Here is a 22,826-nt window from a genome sequence, read left to right as displayed (position 1 = left end):
CGCTTGCTTTTAAATCTGGTGCCTACTCACCACAAGTGCACACTGCACTAACCCTAAGATAAATAGGAATGGGTCCACAGTGCAGAGAACTCTCAGCTTGTTTTTTGTTTCCCGCAGCAGAGCTTTTTAAGAACCTAAGCTCATCCTTCCCAGTGATTACCAATTCATTGTTATGTCACTGCGCGAGTTTCTTCCCGGAGATGGATTCGTCCATCAATATCAACCAAGAAAGATCAATGGCTCACCAAGCTGCATCAGCAATAACAGAAGAACAAACTTGTATATGTTTTTCACTGTCTTGGAATATTTACTGCATTTTACAGCCAATAAATATTTCTTAAGTACAGTCACAGTTGGGAACCATAACACAAAGGGAACAGAAATACCAAGGCCATTCATTAAAATCATGGATGAGGTTTTACCTCAGTGCCATTTTTCTGTACCAACCCCATATCTTGTAATTCCTGTTACATTTAAAAATGTATCAATCTCTGTTCTGAATATACTCAGCAACTGAGCTTCTAACATATCTCTCGACCAGAAAACTCCAAGGGTGAAGGAATCCACATCCTAAATGTCTGACCCCATTACCTGAGACCATGACTCTTGACTCTACGCATCGCAGCCAGGAAAAATATCATCCCAACATGTTCTCTGAAATTCCTTTTATAATTTTTTACATTTCAGTGTTACAGGGTAATAACTGTTTCAGGAACAGGTATTACCCTTCAACCATCAGGTTCCTGAACCTGATAACTTCACTTACCTCAACCCCAAACTGATCCCACAATTAATGGACTCACTTTCAAGGAATCTATAACTCATGTTTTCAGTATTTTTATTATTATTTTCTTTCTTGGTATTTGCACAGTTTATCTTCTTTTGCACATTAATTGCTTGCTATTGTTAGTGTATTGTTCTTCATTGATTCGATTGTATTTCTTTGTTCTACTGCAAATGCCTACAAGGAATGAATCCAGGGTAGTATATAAAAGCATATACATACTTTGATCATACATTTACTTTGAATACATCAGTGGAGTAATCCCTCATTCTTCTGAAGTCAAGAGTGCTGAGTCTGTCTGTATATTAGCTGAAGAATATTAGGAGCCTGGGAGGACCACAATTCTCTTTGAGTAATGCAGAGCGTTTTATGTCTTATGGGTGAGCAGATGGAAACTGGGATTATGGGTCAAGTCTTGGGTGTGGTATTTGAAGTGAAGAGATATGAGGGTTACCTCTAAATTGAGAGTGATGACTAAAGACAGCAAAAAACTGGATTTAGCACAAGTCTGTCTCCTTAAACCTGTACAATGAATACTATTTGATGGTTTCATAGACTACAGAGGGGTATCTGTGAAGCCGATGGATTCTAAGCAGAATTTCATTGTCAATATTACAGACACCATTAAAAAATTTTTTTTGAAAGTAACCTGAACTAAAACAAACTTTCTGTGCTTCTGAGGAAGCCAAGAATCAGCAGTGTTTATAATAACAAGAACTTCCATCCTCTATCAAAAGAACATTGCAATACACAAGAACCTGACTTATCTCAAACATATTTTGAGTTGGTGTACTGTTCTAATGTTCCACACCCATCAGTACGCATCACTGAACACATCTGTTTACACTTACACCTGACATATTATTTGTACCTATTCATCTTCACAATTACATACCCGTTGAACCACATTGCATCAGGTAATACATGACAAATATCTGCCTTTTCAAATGACACAAGAAAATAATGGAAACATACTGAGAAAAACAATATTTTGGCAGAACTGTAATGTTGGGTCCTTGTGGGTTTGGAACATATAAAGCACAGAAACAATCCAGTTGGTCTAACCAGTCTATGCTGGCAATTACGCTGCATTCAAATCTTCCCCCATTCCTCCTTCCTCTGACCCCCTTAGTAATACCCTTTGATCTCATCACCCTTTCCCCATCCTCTGGTTCAATGCAACTGCACTTTGCAACTTAACCATGTACTGTGAAACTGAGTTCTAAGTGCTCAGAGTAACCTCACCACCTTGTCCGATACCTCAATGACAAACTCATTTCAACGGCTTTTAGTTTCACTCTAGCCGGTAGATGGAACTCTCTCTCTGCCCACACTTATCAAAAACTTTCAGAGTTTCATTGGCTCATGCTTCTTCCCCTTTTAATCCTACTTATCGCTTTTTTTACTCTTTGAGAGGTATAAATTTTCATTTCTGCTCTCATGCTTGAGAGTTTTTTTTGCATTCTCTCTGGTGTCTATAGGCTAAAATAATGACTAGTACTACGCATGGTACTTCAAGAGCAGTCTAAACAAAGCTTGATACAAGTCTGGCATATCTTCTCTACTTTTCAATTCTATACCTCTGGAAATAAACAGTGTATGCTTTGCTTTTTTATGTCCTCATTGTTCTGATTTGTATATTTATATTCCTTTGTTTTTCTATTCCACTTAAATTCCAAACAAGACATGACTTTTATTTTTCTCAGCTAAACATAACCTAGACTGAAATTTGCCATATATTTTCCCCTTCTAGTAGTCAAAGTGACATATGGCATAGAGATCAACCCTTCAGTCCACTGAATCTGTACTGACCATCGTGGGTCCTAAACTCTGCATCTATTTTACATTTTCCCTGTATTCTCACTAGCTGCCCCCAATTCTACCACTGAACTCCACACTAGGAAGCATTTATGGTGGCCAGTTACCTGGCAGCCCGTTTCATTTTGGAATGTGGGAGGAAACCAGAGCACCTGGGAAGTATATGCAAATTCCACAGAAACAACACTGGAGGTCAAATTGAACCAGGGCTGCTGAAAACGTGAGACAACAGCTCTACCAGTTCTGCTGCCTATTGGCTTTTCTAACAAAGAAATCTTCACATTCACTGAGAGGACGCACGAATTCCGAAAAGACAGCACATAGTCTGGTGCTAGGAGGTTGTGGTTCTAAAAGCTCATAATTTCTCACCTACGTTTCCAACTGGTGTCATCTTGAAATTTCAACATTCAAAGCAGCGGATAGAACAGTGATATTTTTAAGCAAATACCAGTTTCCTCTTCTGCACAACGCACAACATAACTACCATGTATCTATGATATCTACCTCCTTACTAATTCAAATATTTCAATCAGCCTGGTCAAATAATACAGTGGGAGGAGCAGATGGCAGTGTGATGCAGCGCACGCAGCTCTCCGGTGAAGTGATATCGTATCTGTTAAATAGGGGCCGTGGACAATTCTGATTTGATGGAGACAGACGTGAGAAGCAGAGGAACATCTGGAGAAACTCCTGAAATGCCGGTTCACTGCCACTGTGCAATCGAGAATCTCCGGCGGGAGGGCGCCAAAATCCCCGGCTTTGCTTGCTGCTGGCGACCGAGGACGAGGTTGAAGTGTTCGGATAGAGATGGTGCTCAGTGCTCGGTGTCGGAGGGCTGATCAGAGCTCGAAGTTTTCGGATGACTCAGAGTCGGACTGTGGTCAGGCATGGCAGGGAGAGTTTTCTTCCTTCTCCCGTCTGCGTGAGATGTGGGACTTTCGAGAGACTTTGAATTTTTTTACTGTGCCATGGCCTGTTCTTCATCAAGTTATGGTATTGTTGCAGTGTTGTAACTATATGTTACAATTATGTGTTTTTCGTTATTTTTTCAGTCTTGGTCTGTCCTGTGTCTCTGTGATATCACACCGGAGGAATATTGTATCATTTCTCAATGCATGCATTACTATATGACAATAAAAGAGGACTGCGTGTCCTCATAATCTAATCTAATCTAAATAGTAACTTTCTGAATTCTTCACTGAAAATAGCTGCAGTCTTCTTTTGAATTTTTTTCTTAATATGAAATTCAGTATCTTTTCCTACATCAGTGCTAGTATTTGTTTATTATTGTCATATGTATCAAAATACAGTGAAAATTTGTCCTACATACTGTTCATACAGGTCAATTCATTATACATTGACGTACATCAAGGTAAAGCATTGGTGTAGAAGTGCAAAGACTACAAAGAAACTGTAGTGCAGGTAAACAATAAAGTGTAAGATCATTACGAGGTGGATTGTATTATCAATAGTACATCTTATTCTACCAGGCTGTTCAATATATGTAGACTGTGCAACAGTTTGTGGGAAATGTTGTGCTGATCCTTCATAAGTATGGATAAAACATCCACCATGCGTTGGGTTTGTGGTACTGCACTGTTTTTAGCAATGAACCCTCATTTCTTTTCTGCACATCTGCTACCTTTTCTTTGGCTTACCTTAGAATGTGCTAATAACTTGCACGTTGGTAAACTGTTCGACTTAACTGCTCTGTTTCACAGATGAGCTATTGGCTGTGGAAAGGAGTTGCCTTATGGTTTGATGGCATGGTTTCTCAGAAAACCAGCAGAACCATTACAGCATCAGACATCATTCAATTATGTTGGACCTTTGCCATTTCTAAGAGCCAAATGATTCTATTCCAAGAACTCTATTTATTCTTAAGATAACTAGTTTCTGATGTAGTAAGAGACTAAAATATGCTGTCTTACCTTTTAATGTTTTCAATACAGCCTCACAGATCATCTGTGAAAGCCATAAAAGAAATTGAGAACTTCCATTTGCAATGTTCATATTAACAAAAGGTGTTGTCCCTATAAATACTGTGGTTTCAGGATAAACAGAGTCGGTAAAATATGAAGTATTAATCTGGTTGTTGGGTTGAGATTCTAAATTGGAGAAAGTCCAAATTTGATGCTAACAGAAAAAGATCTGGCCATTGTGGACAGGGACAGGATGTTCTCTGGCAAAGGTGTACTTGGGTAAGTGGAAGGTTTTCAAAAGTGACATTTTTGGAAGTACAGCATTTGTATGCTCCTGTCAGAATAAAAGGCAAGAATAACAGGTTTGGGAACCTTGGTTTTCTAGAGGTGTTTAGGCCCTGGTTATGAAAGAGATGAAGGTGGGTAGCAGGCTTAGGCAGGAAAGAGCAAATGGGGTACTTGAGGAGTATAACAAATTCAAGAGAACACTGAAGGAGGGAATCAGAAAGGCTAAATAACGGCATGAGGTTATTCCAACAGAGAATCCCAAGGGCCTCTTCAGATAGATTAAGAGCAAAAGGATAGAAGGGACAAAATTGGACCATGGAAGATCAGAACTGTCATCTATACATAGAGCTAAAAGCAATGGGGGAGTTTTTAAATGGATATTTTGCATCTGTATTTACTTGGGAGATGGATACGCAGTCTACAGAAGTGAGGCAAAGCAGCAGTGAGGTCATGGACCATATACAGATTACAGAGGAGGAGGCATTTGCTGTTTGAGGCAAATTAGGATGGCTAAATCACCTAAGGTTTTCCTTCAGACCCTGTGGCAGGCAAGTGCAGACATTGCAGGGGCCCTAGCAGAGATATTTAGCCATTAGTCATAGTTAAGTGCCAGAGGATTAAAAGATAGCTAATATTGTTCTGTTTTTTTTTAAGAAAGGCTCTCAGAATAAACCAGGAAATTATAGGCTGGTGAGCCTGACATCAGTAGTGGATGAAGTTATTAGAAAGTATTCTAAGGGACAACAGGGATAGACAGGGATTATTAGGGATAGTCAACATAGCTTTGTGCGTGGTAGGGCATATCTAACCAATCTTACAAAGTTTTTTGAGAAAGTTGAAGAAGGCAAGGCAGTGAATGTTGTCTACATAGACTTTAGCAAGGCCCTTGTCAAGGTTTTACATGTGAGTTTGGTCAAGAAGTTGCTTGTCATTTGAGATGAGTTAGTGTATTGGATTAGACATTGGCTTCGAGGGATAAGCCAGGGAATGGTAGTTCTCTGTTTGGAGTCTAGTGATGTGCCACAGGGATTGGTGCTGGGTACGTTGTTGTTTGTCATCTATATCAATGATCCACAGGAAAATATGTTAAACTGGATCAGCAAATTTGCAGATGTCACCAAGGTTGGGGTGTACTGGACTGCAAGGAAGATTATCAGAGCTTGCAGTTGGATCTGGGGAAAATGGGCTGAAAAATGGCAGGTAGAATTTAATGCAAACAAGGGTGAGCTTTTGCACTTTGGGAGCACTGAAATGGTGAGCCGTACGGCACTGATGAATGTGATAGAACAGAGGAGTCTAGGAATATAGATCCATAATTCCTGAAAGTGGCGTCACAGGTAGATAGGGACATAAAGATATCTTTAGGCATATTGGCTTCCATTAATCAAATATTGCATACAGGAATTGGGATGTTATATTGAAGTCGTACAAGACGTTCGTGAGGTCTAATCGGGAGTGTCACATGCAGTTCTGGTCACCTACCTACAGGAAAGATGTCAATAAGATTGAAAGATTGCAGAGAAAATTTACAAGGATGTTGCCAGGACTTGTGGACTTGAGTTAGAGGGGAAGTTTGAACAGGCTAAGACTTCATTCCCTGGTACATAGGAGAATGAGGGGAGATTTGACAGAGATATATAAAATAATGAGCTGTACAGATAGGGTAAATGCAAGCAGGCTTTTTCCACTGAGGTTGGGTGAGACAAGAACTAGAGATCATGCATTGCGGGAGAAAGGTTAAACATTTAAGAAGAACGTGAGGGGAAATTTTTTCACTCAGAAGGTGGTGAAAGTGTGGAATGAGCTACCAGCTGAAGCAGTGGATGCAGGTTCAAGTTTGCGTTTTAGTTGATACAATGTATAAAAGAGTATAGAATTTAATATTACTTCCTGAATAGGAGCAGCCCTACAAATGACAAAGCTACTCTCAAGATAAAGGAATCTGTCTCAAGTGCTCAAGAAGACAGGTTATAAGATATGCCACATACAGTTCTTCGAGACCACGAGATTAGGCCAATGAACACTGCTGTCTCAAAAATTATATGATCACTATCATAAATTGTGTGGTAAAAATGACAATTTTTCCTGACCGTACAGACTTTGGATTTAAATAAAAATCAATTCATCTTTGCATGCTATTTGCAAATGCTTTCTCCTGTGCTGGTTTAGCAATGACTTCTTCAGTCAATACAAATCAGATTTTCTGCTGCATATTTTATGTGCAATGAGGACACCATTCTCAGCAGTTGTATGATTGCTCATTATCTGTAGAAGGGTGCCTTTATCTGTTAAGATCAAAGAACTGCTTCAGTGAACTGAAAGCTGAACAGCCAGTGGGTTTAGCTTTTAATCCTTTGAAGTCCTCATTAGCCTGAGCCACTTAGAGTTACAAGCATCTGATCCAGTTTGTTCCCTTCTGTTTGCAGCAGAAATTTGGCATTTTATGATTTCCTTTTTTTTAATCCAACCACCATTTTTTTTACCAAATGCAGTTAGTTTTAGTGATCTTAATGTAATGCAAAAGCTTCCTTAAACAGAACAAGAGAACAATAAGCAGAGTGAACAATCCATTTGTTTCTACATCCCAACCAGAACATGAGCCAACATCATAAATGAGAAAGAATGAGAATTATTTTTCACATTAGAACTGAGCTTCCTCTGTGCAAGAGTTTGAACAAGCAACATTGTTTTTAAAATCAGTGCTATAATATTCACCAGATACATCATGGTATCCTTCTGAAAGATGGATTGTTTTATGGTCTTTTCATTAACATTTCCAATATTTATACTTCTCTAAGAAGATATCCTGACTGTTTTCCCACTCATGTCTGAAGGCTCTGCTCACTTTGTAGATCGGTTTCTCATATTCATAAATTCCAAATGGGGAGTCACTTATATTTTCATTTGGGAATAATGATGTCAAATTTGTTGCCAAAAGACTGTTTACTCTAAAATATTTAATCAAACAATGAACAATTATATATGAGATAAGATGGATGGAAATAATGTTTCAATGGACATTATGATCATTCAACTGAAACATAAGGTAATTGAAAGTAATTTAATATAGGACTATGGTTGTGTGACCTTTTGCTGTTTCACTAACTATTATGGTTAACAAAATCAAGGCAAATATATGCTGATTTGGAAGAATGTATTTCAGCTGCTGGTAATCATAATTTATTCCCAAGTTAGTACTTACGACAGCCATCTTCATCAGAGCCATCTTTACAATCTGTGTCACCGTCGCAATACCAGTGCTCTGCGATGCAGCTGCCATCATTACAGCGGAACTCTTTGTCAGAGCATTTTCTCATGTCTGCAGTAGGGAAACAAAAGATGGCATGAAGTGGATCACCTTCACCTCAAGTTCAGAACAATGTTGGTCCTCACTTTAAAACATTCCCAACTCTTTTTTTAGCCATGGACCATTACCATTAAGTAAGGGGTCCGTGGAACCCGGGTTGGGAACCCCTGCTTTTAAATATTTATGGCTTGCATAATATTGGATAAAATTTCTGGGAAATATGCCGCAGGCATACATAACTAATTTGACAATGGCTCAACAACTTTCTGATTGTGAATTAAAGTAAGATTGTTGATAATTAGTGTCTTCTCAGCAACTGGCAGGAACTTTATGAAGTAAGACTCACCACACTGTTCATCACTGTTATCCCCACAGTCATTGTCACCATCGCAATGCCACAGACTCCGGATACAATAACCATTCTGGCAGTGAAACTCATCTTCTTCACACTCACGAGGTGCTGAAATGCAACGTAATAGAGAAATTAAGTGATCTTGAAGATTTTGTTCTGCAGTTGAACAAAATTAATCATTTCCAGCATATATCTGATATTTCAGTCTGTTCTTATGATGGTGGAGTTTCAGTTCTTCCTTAAAAATATTTCTCTACATTCTTCTACTTTAGACAAGTTACCACATTTTTACTGCACATTTCGCATTAACTTTTTGCCCCCAATATATATTTAAATCAGGTTTTACTTTAATAAAGTGATTTTTTTCTAATTATGCAACCAAATTCTCACAAAACACTTGAAAGCCTGTTAATTTTTTTTCACTCTCGTTGATTGAGGTTTCTTGTGCATTATAAACTTTAAGCAATTAAATAATTGCAGATGTTGTAATTTCTGTTATTTAGTCATATTTTAAGAATTTAGTCGACCTGAGAAAAAGCCAGAGCTTACTCGTACTAGGCTAATTAAGAGTTTTCTGTATACACTTAAACTGGTGGGACTTTCCTTTGCATGCTCCAATTACATTCTCCAGTGGCTTTTTACTTGAAGACCTCTACCTCTCTGACAACGATGTTCTGGAGTGATACATCCAGCTAGTTGTGATTCAAAGCTGAGTTTGAGTATGTGCAAGAACATTAAAATTCCCAGGTGATGCAAAATACTTCCCAATTAATATAAAAATGAAATATTTTCTTTTGATTTTTATCACTTTCTGCCAAAAGCCTCTTCAAACCTGTTTGAATAATACTTTGAGCATGAATTTCAAAATCTTTATAATTAAAGTGATAAAACTCTGCATATCTCCAGGTGAAAGAACAGTAATTAATTGTTCACTTTACAAATTAAGTTGAACATATGCAATTCCATTTGGCAGTATAACTTCCGTAATGATTTATTATATTATCACCTAGTTAAGAAAGACATACAAAGTTACCCAAGGCATAGAGGGCCACAGAATAAATACTAGTAAACAGGGTTAGTATACATTGTGTGTGGTGGTTGGCATGGATGGTGTGGGCCGAAAGGCCTGCTTTTGAGCTGTATGACTCTGTTACGCTCACTCCATTAATCAACAGAGATGCATCAGTCACAGAAACAGACAATAAATACCAATGAAGTACAGAGGTTCCTGAGGAAGTCACAAACCAGTACATGGTAACCGATGATTATGATGGTATACTGCTTATGTTACAGGTCTAGTAATCCAGAGACCTGAACTGATGATCTGGAGACAAGTTCAAATCCCACCATGACAGCTGAGGAATTTAAACACAGTCAGTTACGTAAATCGGAAACAGAATTCTTGCATCAGTAAAGCTGACCATCATAAATCATTACAAAACCCCATCTGTTTCACCAATGTTCTTTAATAGTTGCAGACCTACAACAATGCAGTAAATTCCTAACCAGCCTGTGAAATAGCCAAGCAAGCCTGTCTTTTTGAAGTTATTAGGCTGGCTTTTCAGAAATAACACATTTTGTGTACGAATAAAAAAAGTTTCCAAACTTGTGATGCCGAAACTCTGCTCTGCCCCTCCTCCCACTGTTGACAGACATGAAGAATGCCCCTGCAGCCAAACTTCACAAGCTCTGCTTGTGCCAAACCTCAGCTACACCTTCCATAGTTCTACCACAGCTCAGATTTCACCTCTAGCAAAATAGGATCAAAGGAGTTTTCCTACTGTTAAGCTGCAGCAGTCATGTCAAAATCCAGGCCTACCACCTCATTTATGTCAAATATGAGGATCAATCGCCAGTGATACATAAAGCCAGCAACATGCAGGGCTGCCCACACCAGGTATAGCTAAATATAATCACACTTCCCAGAACTGTTAAATCCACCTGCATACTCTCTGAACAACAAAGCCACAAGATCATTCATGGGACCATTGTCAAAGGCAAACTGACAGCCAACTACTTTAGCGGCTTGACTATGTTCGGAGTTTGTGGAGATTTGGTATGTCACAGACTACTGCAGATTTCTATAAGGAACAGAGGCTCCAATGCACAGGGTTGCAAGAGGCTGGAAAGACTGTAGACTCAGCCAGTTCAATCACAGGCACAATCTTCCTGAACATCACGGGCATCTTTAAGAAGGGTTAAGGACCCTCACATTCCCCCTTCTCATTAAAACCATCAGAGAGGACCACCAAAAAAAGCCATGGGAAAGCAGTGGGAAGAGACGTCATTACCAATAATTTACTGGCTGTATATGGACAGAATGCCATATAATGGGATCCTCCACAGATTAACGTCATAATAGATGAGGAGGAGGAGGGAAGTTCATTTCTGATGCATTGTGCAAACAATTTTGCTTTCTATTTTTAGTTCTACTTTTAGGATAAGAAAACTAAACATAACATTTTAAAATACAATTATTCACAATTTTCACCAGATAACATACAGAGGTCTTCCCATCAGCACTTGAAGAATCAGTAAAGTGAGAATTTGACAGTTTCAGTCACTGAACCTCGTACGATATTATGCAATGTGCTGAGAAGTGAATCTTCAAGAAAGGAGAGATGCATCAGAATCAGGTTTAGTATCACTTGGATACGTCATTAATTTGTTCTTTTGTAGCAGCAGTACATTAATGCATAATAAAAATAACTATAAATTACAATAAGAAATATATTATAAAAATTAAATAGCTACTGCAAAAAGAGCAACAAAAAGGTAAAAATAGTGAAGTTGTGTACACGGTTTATTTGACTCTGATGGCAGAGGGTAAGAAGCTGTTCCTAAAACATTCAGTGTTGTGCCTTCATGCTCCTGTACCACCTCCTCGATGAGCAATGAGAAGGGAGCATGGGGGGGTGGGGTGGTGGTCCTTAATGATGGATACCACCTTTATGAAGCATTGCCTTTTGAAGAGATCCTTGAAGTTGGGGAGGCAAGTGCCTATGATGGAGTTGGCCGAGTTTACAACTTTCTGCAGCTTTCCTCCAATCACCTGAAAATAATGCCCCTTTGTATTAGCCATTTCCTCTTTGGGAAAGAGTCTCTGGCTGTCTACTCAATCTATGCCCTTTATGATCTTGTATTATGATAAGAGGCATAGATCTTCCCTCTTATCAACATCTATTAATCTTATTCATAATAAATTCCGTTTTCACGTGAACAATGAAAATATGTCATTGCTTTCATTGAATCCCCTCCTCTGTATTGTTACAGGAGTATCAAATTAGAACGAAACATTTATTAAGATGGTTTCTGCTATAAACATTTGGATAGAATTATGTGACAAAATAAGGAATGAATTTTAATCTATCCGTTCTGCTCTAAGTAGCTCTATACATTTCGCATTTTGACTATCATTGTGTTGGCCTTGAGGTTGATTACACTATTAGCTTAAAGTAAATACAGTAAATACGTATTTTTCTTCAGCCAAAGATAGGCATGTTATATGTTGCACAGCATAGCAATATTCAACTTTATTTTTATCTTTACTTCTGACTTGAGATCACTTAGAAAATAAAGAAAAAGGCTGCGCTGTCTTGGACTGGGAAAGCAGTTTCTCCCAAGTGTGCTAGGTTCTGCTTTGATCTAAACCCCCTGTGGCATCATTTGCACAGGACTAACTGACTCTATTACTAAAAACCACTTCCTCCCTCTTGACATTTTTGCAATGCATCACAAGAAGAAAATCAGACTTATTTACACTACAGAGTGCAGCTGGAATATTACACACCACTCTGCACATCAGCGTGCAGACGCACTTAACATAATGCCTTCGGATGCTCCACTCGCTTTTACACAATAGGTCGCAAATTATTTATGAATTAGCTCCTCAAAGAGCACATAATTTTTTTTACTGCTTCACTGTAGTACAGTGCAAGTTTCCCTTCCTCTTGTTCAGTATATTGTTAGTAAATGGATGGAGAATGTGCAAATTAAAATCCATTGAGTTGCAGTATAATTTTGATGAATAATATTCAAAAGCTTTTATTCAAAAATTGGCATCGTTAGCACTACCTTTACACATATCATAGAATTATTAGAGAGGGAAGCCACCATTAGGTCCTTCGAGTCAACACGTCCTGTCATTCCTATTCCCCGATGCATTTCCCACAGCCCTGCAAATTATTTTCTGTCGGGAGTACCCATCCAATTCCTTTTTGAAGGTGCTGATTGATTGCATTTCCCCTGCCCCTCCAGGTGGTTAATTCCTGATCCTAAACGTGCTCTGAGTAGAAAAAAGCTTTTCCTCACATCCCCCTTGTATCTTTTGATCAAAACTTTCAAATCTATGCCCGCCGGTCCAGGAACCTTCAGCTCACAGAAGCATATCCCCTCTCTCTTTATCCATCTAAGTCAGGCAGAGCAGAATTAATGATCACTTGTGAACTGAACTGCCTGGTATTATTCATATAGCTTTCTTTGGATGGGAGGGGGGAGAGTGTTGTTGGGAGTTCTTAAATAACTGTTGTAATTCTCAGCAATATGCGTCAGGGAGTTTCAATTACCTACAAGAACACAGACACACAAATCTTACTGGTTCTCCCCACACCATCAGATTCAGGGACAATTATTATCCTTCACCCATCAGGCCTCTGAACCAGAATGGATAACTTCACTTAATCAACACTGAACTGATTCCACACTTTCAAGTACTCTACAACTCATGTTCTCACTATTATTTATGTATTTATTAATATTACCTTTTTTGGTATTTTTTTTTACAAATTGCCTTCTTTTTCATGTTGGTTGTTAGTCAGACTTCGTGTGTACCTTTTCCACTGATTCTATTATAGGTCTTTGTTCTACCGTGAATGCCAGCAAGAAAAAGAATCTTAGGGCATATATGCACTTTGATAATAAACTTACTTTGAACTTTGATTCTCCTTCTGCATTCCACTGCTATACACACTGTGGTGCAGCTGAAATGCCCCAACAACCACCAGATCTGGTGCAGGTTTCGTGACCCATTCATTTACAGCAGATGCAATAAAGAAAGATTAAAATTGCACCTTGCTTAAGGATTTTTAATAGTTTGATGATATTCACATGATAATATTTTGTTCAAAGATTCGGCACTGTAATACTCTGTTCTGGACCAACAAGGTGGTATCGCCCAATTTCACCCACATGAACAATTCACCTGCTAACCCGCAAGTCTTTTTGGGATGTGACAGGAAACATGTGATCACAGGGAGGATGTACAAACTCTTGACAGACTGCGGAGAACTTGAACCAGAGTCACTGGCACTGTAATAACATTACACTACCATGCCTCCCTAACTTTTTACTTCCTTAAAATAAAAATTATATTTTTAATTTTAATTAGCTTTTAATACTAAATGGTTAACTTTAAAGGAAAGCAGGGCTTTCATAACCGTCAAAGCCACTTGCTGAACTTAATGGCCAGGATTTGTCGGTATGAGATGCTAGCATGGATAGAAGGTTAGCTGACTGGCAAAAGGCAAAGAGTGGAAGTAAAGCAACACACACAAAATGCTGGTAGAACACAGCAGGCCAGGCAGCATCTATAGGAAGAGGTATAGTTGAGGTTTCAGGCCGAGACCCTTCGTCAGGAATAACTGAAAGAGACTGTAAGAGACTACCACCCCACCAGCCACCGGGTCCAACATATAATTCTCCGTAACCTCCACCACCTCCAACAGGATCCCACCACCAAGCACATATTTCCCTCCCCCGGGCTTTCTGCTTTCCGCAGGGATCACTCCCTATGCAGTTGAACGGGGCACGACTGCGTAAGCGCGTGTGAGTCAGACTGTGAGGCAGCAGCAGTGTTTAAAAGCAAGAAGATTAACAGAGCAGGCGATGGAGTAGAGGGAGACAGAGTAGGAAGGTTTTGGCTCCTGAGGCTTCGGTGAGCAGAGGCTAAGGAACAGCTTCATTCCAAGTGAGGTAAGGCCGGGTAAGTTCCTTTAATAAATCTAATTACCTTAAGAGTAGGTAATGGAGGTAGCAGTTAGGGCAGTTGAGTGCTCCGTTTGCAGTATGTGGGAGGTCAGGGCGAGCACAATCCTCCCTGATAACTACACCTGTAAAAGGTGCATACAGCTGCAGTTCCTGACAAACCGAATTAGGGAACTGGAGCTGGAGCTGGATGAACTTCGGATCATTTGGGAGGCAGAGGCAGAAATAAACAGGAGTTACAGGGAGATAATCAGCCCTAAGAGTCAGCAGACAGGTAGCTGGGTGACTGTCAGGAGAGGGAAGAGGAATAGATAGAATGAGCAGAGCACCCCTGTGGCTGTTCCCACCAATAATAAGTACATGGTTTTGGATACTGTTGATGGGGATGACCTACCGGGGACAAGTTGCAGTGGTTGCCTCACCTGGAAGGACTGTCTGGGGCCCTGAATGGTGGTGAGGGAGGAAGTGTAAGGGCATGTGTAGCACTTGTTCCGCTTACAAGGATAAGTGCCAGGAGGTAGATCGGTGGGAAGGGATGGGAGGATGAATGGACAAGGGAGTCGTGTATAACCATATAACTATATAACCATATCACAATTACAGCACAGAAACAGGCCACCTCGGCCCTTCTAGTCCGTGCCAAACTCTTACTCTCACCTAGTCCCACCGACTTAACTTTCCAGCTCTTAGCTCCGTCCCTCCCCCTCCTGTCTTCTCCTATCATTTCAGATCTACCCGTCCCCCTCCCACTTTCTCATCTCTTACTATCTCTTCTTTCAGTTAGTCCTGACCAAGGGTCTCAGCCCAAAACGTCCACTGTACGTCTTCCTATAGATGCTGCCTGACCTGCTGCGTTCCACCAGCATTTTGTGTGTGTTGCTTGAACTTCCAGCACCTGCAGATTTCCTCGTGTTTGAGTGGAAATAAAGGTTGGCTTTTCTGGTTGGCTGCTAGTGGCCTGCAAGGGTCAATGTTGGGACTGCTTCCTTTCATGTTATACATCAATGACTTGGTTGGCGGAATTAATACCCTTTTTGGCCAAGTTTGCGGACAATAGGAAGATAGGTAGAGGGGCAAGTAATGTTGAGGAAGCAGGAAGTCTGCAGAAGGACTTAGAAAGATTGGGAGAATGGACAAAAAAGATGGAATATAGTGTAGACAGATGTATGGTCATGCACTTTGATAGAAGGAATAAAGGTGTGGACTATTTTCTAAATGAGGAGAAAATTCAGAACACACATAAAAGTTGCTGGTGAACACAGCAGGCCAGGCAGCATCTCTAGGAAGAGGTACAGTCGATGTTTCGGGCTGAGACCTTTCGTCAGGACTAACTGAAAGAAAATTCAGAATTCAGGATTCCCAAAGGGTTAACTTGCAAGCTGAGTTGATGGTAAGGAAAGCAATTGCAATGATAGCGTTCATTTTGAGAGGACTAGAATATAAGAGGAAGTATATGATGCTGAGGCTTTATAAGGCACTGGCCAGAATGCACTTGAGGTATTGTAAGCAGCTTTGGGCCCTTTACTTAAAAGATGTGCTGGCATTGGTGAGAGTCCAGAGGAGGTCCACTAGAATGATTCCGGGACTGAAAGGGTTATGAGGATCGTTTGATGGCTCTGGGCCTAGACTTGCTGGAGTTCAGAACAATGAGGGTGATCTCATTGAAACCTATCGAATACAGTGGATTCCGGTTAATTGGGTGATCGGTTAATCAGGGCAGCTCCTTAGTAAGCATAGAAACATAGAAAACCTACAGCACAATACAGGCCCCTTCGGCCCACAAAGCTGTGCCGAACATGTCCTTACCTTAGAACTACCTAGGCTTACCCATAGCCCTCAATTTTTCTAAGCTCCATGTAGCCATCCAGGAGTCTCTTAAAAGACCTTACCGTTTCTGCCTCCACTGCCGCCACCAGCAGCCCATTCCACGCACTCACCACTCTCTGTGTAAAAACTTACCCCTGACATCTCCTCTGTACCTATTTCCAAGCACCTTAAAACTATGCCCTCTCGCGCTAGCCATTTCAGCCCTGAGGAAAAGCCTCTGACTATCCACAGGATCAACGCCTCTCATCATCTTATACACCTCTATCAGGTCACCGCTCATCCTATGTTGCTCCAAGGAGAAAAGGCCAAGTTCACTCAACCTATTCTCATAAAGCATGCTCCCCAATCCAGGCAACATACTTGTAAATCTCCTCTGCACCCTTTCTATGGTTTCCACAACTTTTTAAAAAACCTAATTGAGAAAATAGCCAGGATTCCCTTTGTTTATTTGGGATACTACGTGCTTAATCGGGGCAGGAGACTATTCCTGATCTGCTTCGAACTAGCATCAGTGCATGCACTTTAGTGGCGACACAGTGCTTCAAGTGAACAGTTTTTTAAATTATCTCAGTTGTATGTGCTTGTGTTCAAAAAGCAGCTTTTTTTTTGTCACTGATAGCTGGCAAGAAAGCAGCAGAAGACAACTCAGAATTGCTTTGCTCTCTGCGGTTTCAAGTACTCAGGCTTGTTGGTGCCAACACAGCCGTGTGTCAAAATGAGACGATTTCACTACATCAACAAATCAGAGACTATGAAGAATTTGAAGGTATCAAGAATCATCTTGAATTTTTCATTCTGTTTACAATGAAAATGAAGATTTAGAAGGAGCAATCATCAACAGCATTGTATTAAGAAAGTCCATTATCTGCACTAGGTGACTGCGCTGATTTTGTTCATTTACAGTCTAAAGAATGTGACATGGATAAATTTCTCCATCGACAAGTATTAGGAACTAAAGCAGCTTTATGGTACTGAAGTGGTCTGGCAGTGTTCTAATTTGTCCTGCATTTCATTTAAATACATTTTTTAACTCAATTAGTCTTTTTTAAACCTTTTTACCTATTTCCACTAAACTTCGGCTATTTGCGGCAGCCACTTAATTGGGCCAAAATGTGCTGGTCCCAGTGAATTGGAACCACTGTATTGTAAGGCCTAGACAGAATGGACGTGGAAAGGATGCTTCCAACAGTGGGTGACTCAAGGGCCAGAGGGCACAACATCGGAACAAAGGGATGTCCATTTAGAACAGCGGAGGAGGAGTTTTTGCCAGAGGGTACTAAATCTGTAGAATTTGCTTCCACAGGCAGTTGTGGAGGCCAAATCAATGGGAGGTTGATAGGTTTTTGATTAGTCATAACGTCAAAGGTTACAGGGAGAAGGCAGGAGAATGGGGTTGAAAGGGATAATAAATCAGCCATGATAAAATGGTGGGCCACATGACCTATGTCCTATAGTACGACGAAAGATGCAGTCAAATACTGCTGTGGTGTCAAAGGCATCTTTGGTCTATGTTTCATAGATGGGACTGCAACCAGAGGTCAAGGATTAAGCGTGAAAGGTGAAAAGTTTAAGGGAAACATGAGGGAAAATGTCTTCACTCAGAGGGTCATGAGAGTGTGGAACAAGCTGCCAGCATGTGGAGCATGCCAGCTCGATTTCAATGTTTAAGTGAAGTTTATATTGGTGGGGGTATGGAGGGCTATGGTCCCAATGCAGGTCAATGGGAGTGGGCAGATTAAAAAGTTTCAGCAGAAACCAGACGGGCTGAAGGGCCTGTTTCTGTGCTGTACTTTTTGATGACTCCATAACATATAACAGTAGAGCACAATATTGGCTCTTTGGCCCACAATGTTGTGCCAACCTTTTAATCTACTCTAAGATCAATCGAACTCTTCCTTCCCAGTTAGCCCTTGATTTCTTTTCATTTTTAAATGCACCTATCTAACTGTCTGCCTCCACCACCACCCCTGGGAGTACATTCCATACACCCACCACTCTCTGTGTAAAATCCCCGCCTCTAACATTACACCTGATACTTTTCTCTAATCAAGTTAAAATTAGGCTTTCTCGTATTAGCCATTTCTGCCCTGGGAACAAGCCTCTGGCTGTTCTCTCTATCTAGGCCTCATATCATCTTATACATCGCGAACGAGCCATCCCTTATCCTCCAAAGAGAATACCCCTAGCTTGCTCAATCTAACCATGTTTGACATGCTCTCTAACCTGAAGAAGGTGGCGACACACATACACACAGTGGGTTCAAAGCTCTCCATATCAGGCAAACACTCTACAATATTATCAACAGGAACATCTGAATATCAGTATCAGGTATACTAAGAGCTTGCAGCTTATTCTCACAGAACACATATTGTCAGAGGTCGCCTAACGACGAGACAAGCCTGAACTTTAGCCCCAGCCGGGAGACGCAGCAGGCAGCCCAATGAGGGGAAACAGAAGCGTAGTGAGTGAGCCGGGATCCGTGCTAGGCTGAAAGCTACAGCTTTCAAGCCCCTGCTTCCGGCCGTCTTCCTTGCAAGCACCTGCTCAAACGCTAACCAAAAGAAAAAAATCAGACTGAGATTTACCAAGCGAAGGAATTTACCTGACTGCTGCGTGATGATATTCACTGAAACGTGGCTGGATCATAATGAACTCGATGTAGCTATTGAGCTAGTAGGCCGCTCGTCCTATCGGGCCGACAGGACGCACGATTATGGTAAGAGATCAGGAGGTGGCTTATGCATTTACGTTTACAGTGCCTGATGCGTGAACTCTGTATTCAGTGACAGAAACCGCTGTCCCAACCTGGAATATCTCCTGCTAAGGTGCAGGCCTTTCCACCTTCTGACAGAATTCAGTTGTTTATATCACAGCAGTCTACAGTTCAGCACAAGCCAATGTTGTTAGCATTAGCACAACTGTATGATGTTTTTAATAACCAGCTGTCTGTCCACCATCGTAACCAGTGATTTCAATCAAGCCCACCTTAAGACAGTATTCCCTAAATATTGCTGGAATGTGAAATGCCCCACAAGGGGCGAAAACAGACTGGACCAGGTTTAGACCAATACTGTAGGTACATAGAGGGCTGATCCATGCCCTCACCTGGGAATGTCCGACTGCCAGTCTTTATTTCTAACCCCAGCCTATAGACCAGTGATGTGGAAGGCAAAACCAATTACCAGGTCAGTGACAGTATGGCCTGAGACAGCTGCATCATGGCTTCAGGCCTGCTTCAAGTGCACACACTGGAATCCGTTTGCATGCCAAGCAATGAATAATTCAGGAACTGACTTAGGAATACACTACCAGGGCCATGCACTATATCAAATACTGCGTGGCCAATGTCACCAGCAATTAAAAACATTGGTGTATTCCCGAATCAGAAGCTGTGGATGATCAACAAAGTCCGGAACCTACTCAGGGCTCGGGATGCTGCTACTAGATCCGGTGACACTGCAGCACACAGCGAAGCCAGTCAAACCTTAAAGAGGCATTAAAACCGCCAAAGCATAGATACAAACCACAGACAGAAACACACTTCGATAACACCACCAACCCCGACTCGTGGGAAGGTATTGGATCCATCAGCGAGTAGAAAGGGGAGCTATTTGGCCCTGCGAACAGCAATGCCACGCTTGCTGAGGAGAGGGACAACAATAAACCAGAGATGATGGCCTTGACCCCTGAGGACGCAGCAGTGACGCTGAGGACAGAAGGTGAGACGTACCTGGGCAGGTGCTCAGGGACAGTGCTAACCAGCTGGCAGAGGTTTCATTGAAACTTACAACCTCTCTCCATCCCTGCACACTTCTAAATATCAACCATCATACCAGTCCCAAAGCGGTCAGCAGTAACAGGCCTCAACGACTACAGACTGGCTGCACTCACCCCCACAGCCACCAAGTGCCTGGAAAAATCGGTTATGTCCCCCATTAAGAACACCACCCCTGTTACTCTGGATCATCACCAGTGTGTCTATAAGGCAAACAGATTAACTGAGGATGGCATCTCCATCACTCTCCACACGGCACGGGAACACCTGCAGCATAAGGACACCTACGCCACAATGCTTTCTATTGACTACAGTTCTGCTGTTAACACCATACTCTCCAACAAGTTGACTACTGACCTACACAATCAGGGATTCATTACATCAATTTGCAACGGGATTTGCAACTTTCTTACCAATCGCACTCAGGCAGCCATACTAGGCAAGTACACATCAACCTCCCTGACCCTGAACACTGGTACACCGCAGGGCTGTAAACTGGGCCCACTCCTTTACACTCTTTTGACCCTTGACTGAGTCCCCCCTGCGTATGTCACTAGCTCAGAGTGAAATCACTATCCATCACCGGGTTTGCAAATGACACCACAGCACTTACATTAACTGCAATGATAATGAAGCAACACACAGAGAGCTGGTGTTGAATGGTGCAACAACCATAATCTTTCACAACATTAAGAAAAACAAAGAAACGATTATCGATTTCAGGAAATCGAGAAGGTATGAACAAGCTCCTCTACTCATACTGGCAGTGTGGAGGATCAGAGGGATCTTGGGGTCCAAGTCCATAGGACGCTCAAAGCTGCTATGCAGGTTGACTCTGTGGTTAAGAAGGCATACGGTGCATTGGCCTTCATCAACCATGGGATTGAGTTTAGGAGCCGAGAGGTAATGTTGCAGCTATGTAGAACCCTGGTCAGACCCCACCTGGAGTACTGTGCTCAGTTCTGGTCGCCTCACTATAGGAAGGATGTGGAAACCATAGAAAGGGTGCAGAGGAGGTTTACGAGGATGTTGGCTGGATTGGGGAGCATTCCTTATGAGAATAGGTTGAGTGAACTCGTCGTTTTCTCCTTGGAGCGACTGAGGATGAGAGGTGACCTGATAGAGGTGTACATTACAAGATGATGAGAGGCACTGATCACATGGATAGTCAGAGGCTTCTTCCCAGGGCAGAAATTGCTAGCACGAGAGGGCACAGTTTTAAGGTGCTTGGAAGTAGGTACAGAGGAGATGGCAGAGGTAAGTTGTTTTTTTATGCAGAGAGTGCTGAGTGCATGGAATGGGCTGCCAGCGACAGTGGTGGAGGCGGATACCATAGGGTCTTTTAAGAGACTCCTGGACAGGTATATGGAGCTCAGAAAAATAGAGGGCTATGGGTAACCTTAGGTAATTTCTCAGGTAAGGACATGTTCGGCACAGCTCTGTGGGCCAAAGGGCCTCCAGCATTAAGTTTTTGGGAGTGAACATCACCGAGGAGCTCTCCTGGACCACCAACACCTCCTTGATAGTAAGGAAGGTTCAGCAGTACCAATGCTATCCCCAAAGTTTGCAGGTAAACTTTTACATATGTGTCACTGAGAGCACACCGACCTGCTGCATGACAGTATGGTGTTAGTTGCAACAACATTGACCAGAAATCACTTCAATGAGTGATCAAGATTGCACAAAACATCAATAGGACACAACTACCGGTTATGGAAACCATCTACAACTCATGGTGTCTACGGCAGGCTTGTAACACCGTGATGGGCTTATCCCAATCCCAGTAACCACTCGTTCAATCTCCTACCATCTGGCAGGAGATACAGAAACACCTCTGCATGGACATCTAGAGTGAAAAACACCTTTTTTCCCCAAGGCTGTCATGCAACTGAACAATGTCCCCTCACCCACCCATAGTCCATAGTTACTATGGACAACCTCTAAGTGCAGTGCATGGGTATGTACAATATTTGGGTTAAAATGGGACAGCTACCTTCCTTTCATTTTAAAGCTCTTTGTTTTTTTTAATTTCAGTTTTAATTCTTGATGCTATTTTCCATTTAAACATTGTATTTTATAACATGGACATGTGGAATACTTAAATGGGCCAGCCACTGTTTCTCTTAATTTTAGAGATGTTTGCTTTTAATTCACTTGTAACTTAGATGCATTCAAAATAACTCAGATGTTATTTCAAATTTAGTCACTGTGTTTTTAGTGATTGAATTGCTAGACTACTGCTTTGCACTGAATGGAATGAAGTTGCATTGCAATTCCATTGTACTGAGCAATGACAGAATGCTCGAAAATAAATACAGTCAGCATCCTGGTAAATCTCCTCTTCACCCTCTTTAAACCCTCCCATGAGGTGACCAGAACTGAACGCAAAGCTAAGTTTTATAGAGCTGCAACATTACCATGTGACTCTTGAAATCCCCCGAGTACTTGGGGTCAACACACAACACACCTTCGTTAACAACCCTGTCAACTTGCATGGCAACCTTGAGGGATCGATGGACGTGGACTTCAAGGTCCTTGTGTTCCTCCACACTGCTAAGAATCCTGCCCTGAGCCCTGTATTCCAGCATCAAGTACAACCTTCCAAAGTGTATCACTTCACGTTTCCGGATTGAACTCCAGCTGCCATCTTTAGCCCAGCTCTGCATCCTTTGATGTCTTGTTGTAACCTACGATGACCTTCCACATGATCAAGGCTGTGGGTTCGATTGTGGCTGTGCTGAAGTTTGGAAGGGAGGATTTTTAGTGCGGAT

General features: G+C 41.4%; 1 protein-coding gene across 3 annotated transcripts in view; it reads right to left on the bottom strand.

Moving 5' to 3' along the window:
- The window catches only part of lrp4 (low density lipoprotein receptor-related protein 4), a 452,403-nt gene that overhangs the window by 130,040 nt on the left and 299,537 nt on the right, over nucleotides 1-22,826 (bottom strand). For all 3 annotated transcript variants that reach the window (XM_072272686.1, XM_072272688.1, XM_072272689.1), the window contains exons 4-5: nucleotides 8,466-8,579; nucleotides 8,015-8,131 (exon numbers count right to left, since the gene is read on the bottom strand). In XM_072272686.1, coding sequence (XP_072128787.1) covers nucleotides 8,015-8,131; nucleotides 8,466-8,579 — 231 coding nt within the window. The remainder of the gene's footprint in view (nucleotides 1-8,014; nucleotides 8,132-8,465; nucleotides 8,580-22,826) is intronic.

The sequence above is a fragment of the Mobula birostris genome, chromosome 11 (assembly GCF_030028105.1).
Source record: "Mobula birostris isolate sMobBir1 chromosome 11, sMobBir1.hap1, whole genome shotgun sequence".
NCBI classification, from domain to species: Eukaryota; Metazoa; Chordata; class Chondrichthyes; order Myliobatiformes; family Myliobatidae; genus Mobula; species Mobula birostris.
Note: the sequence above shows the minus strand (reverse complement) of the source record. Positions and strands in the feature narration are given on the sequence as shown.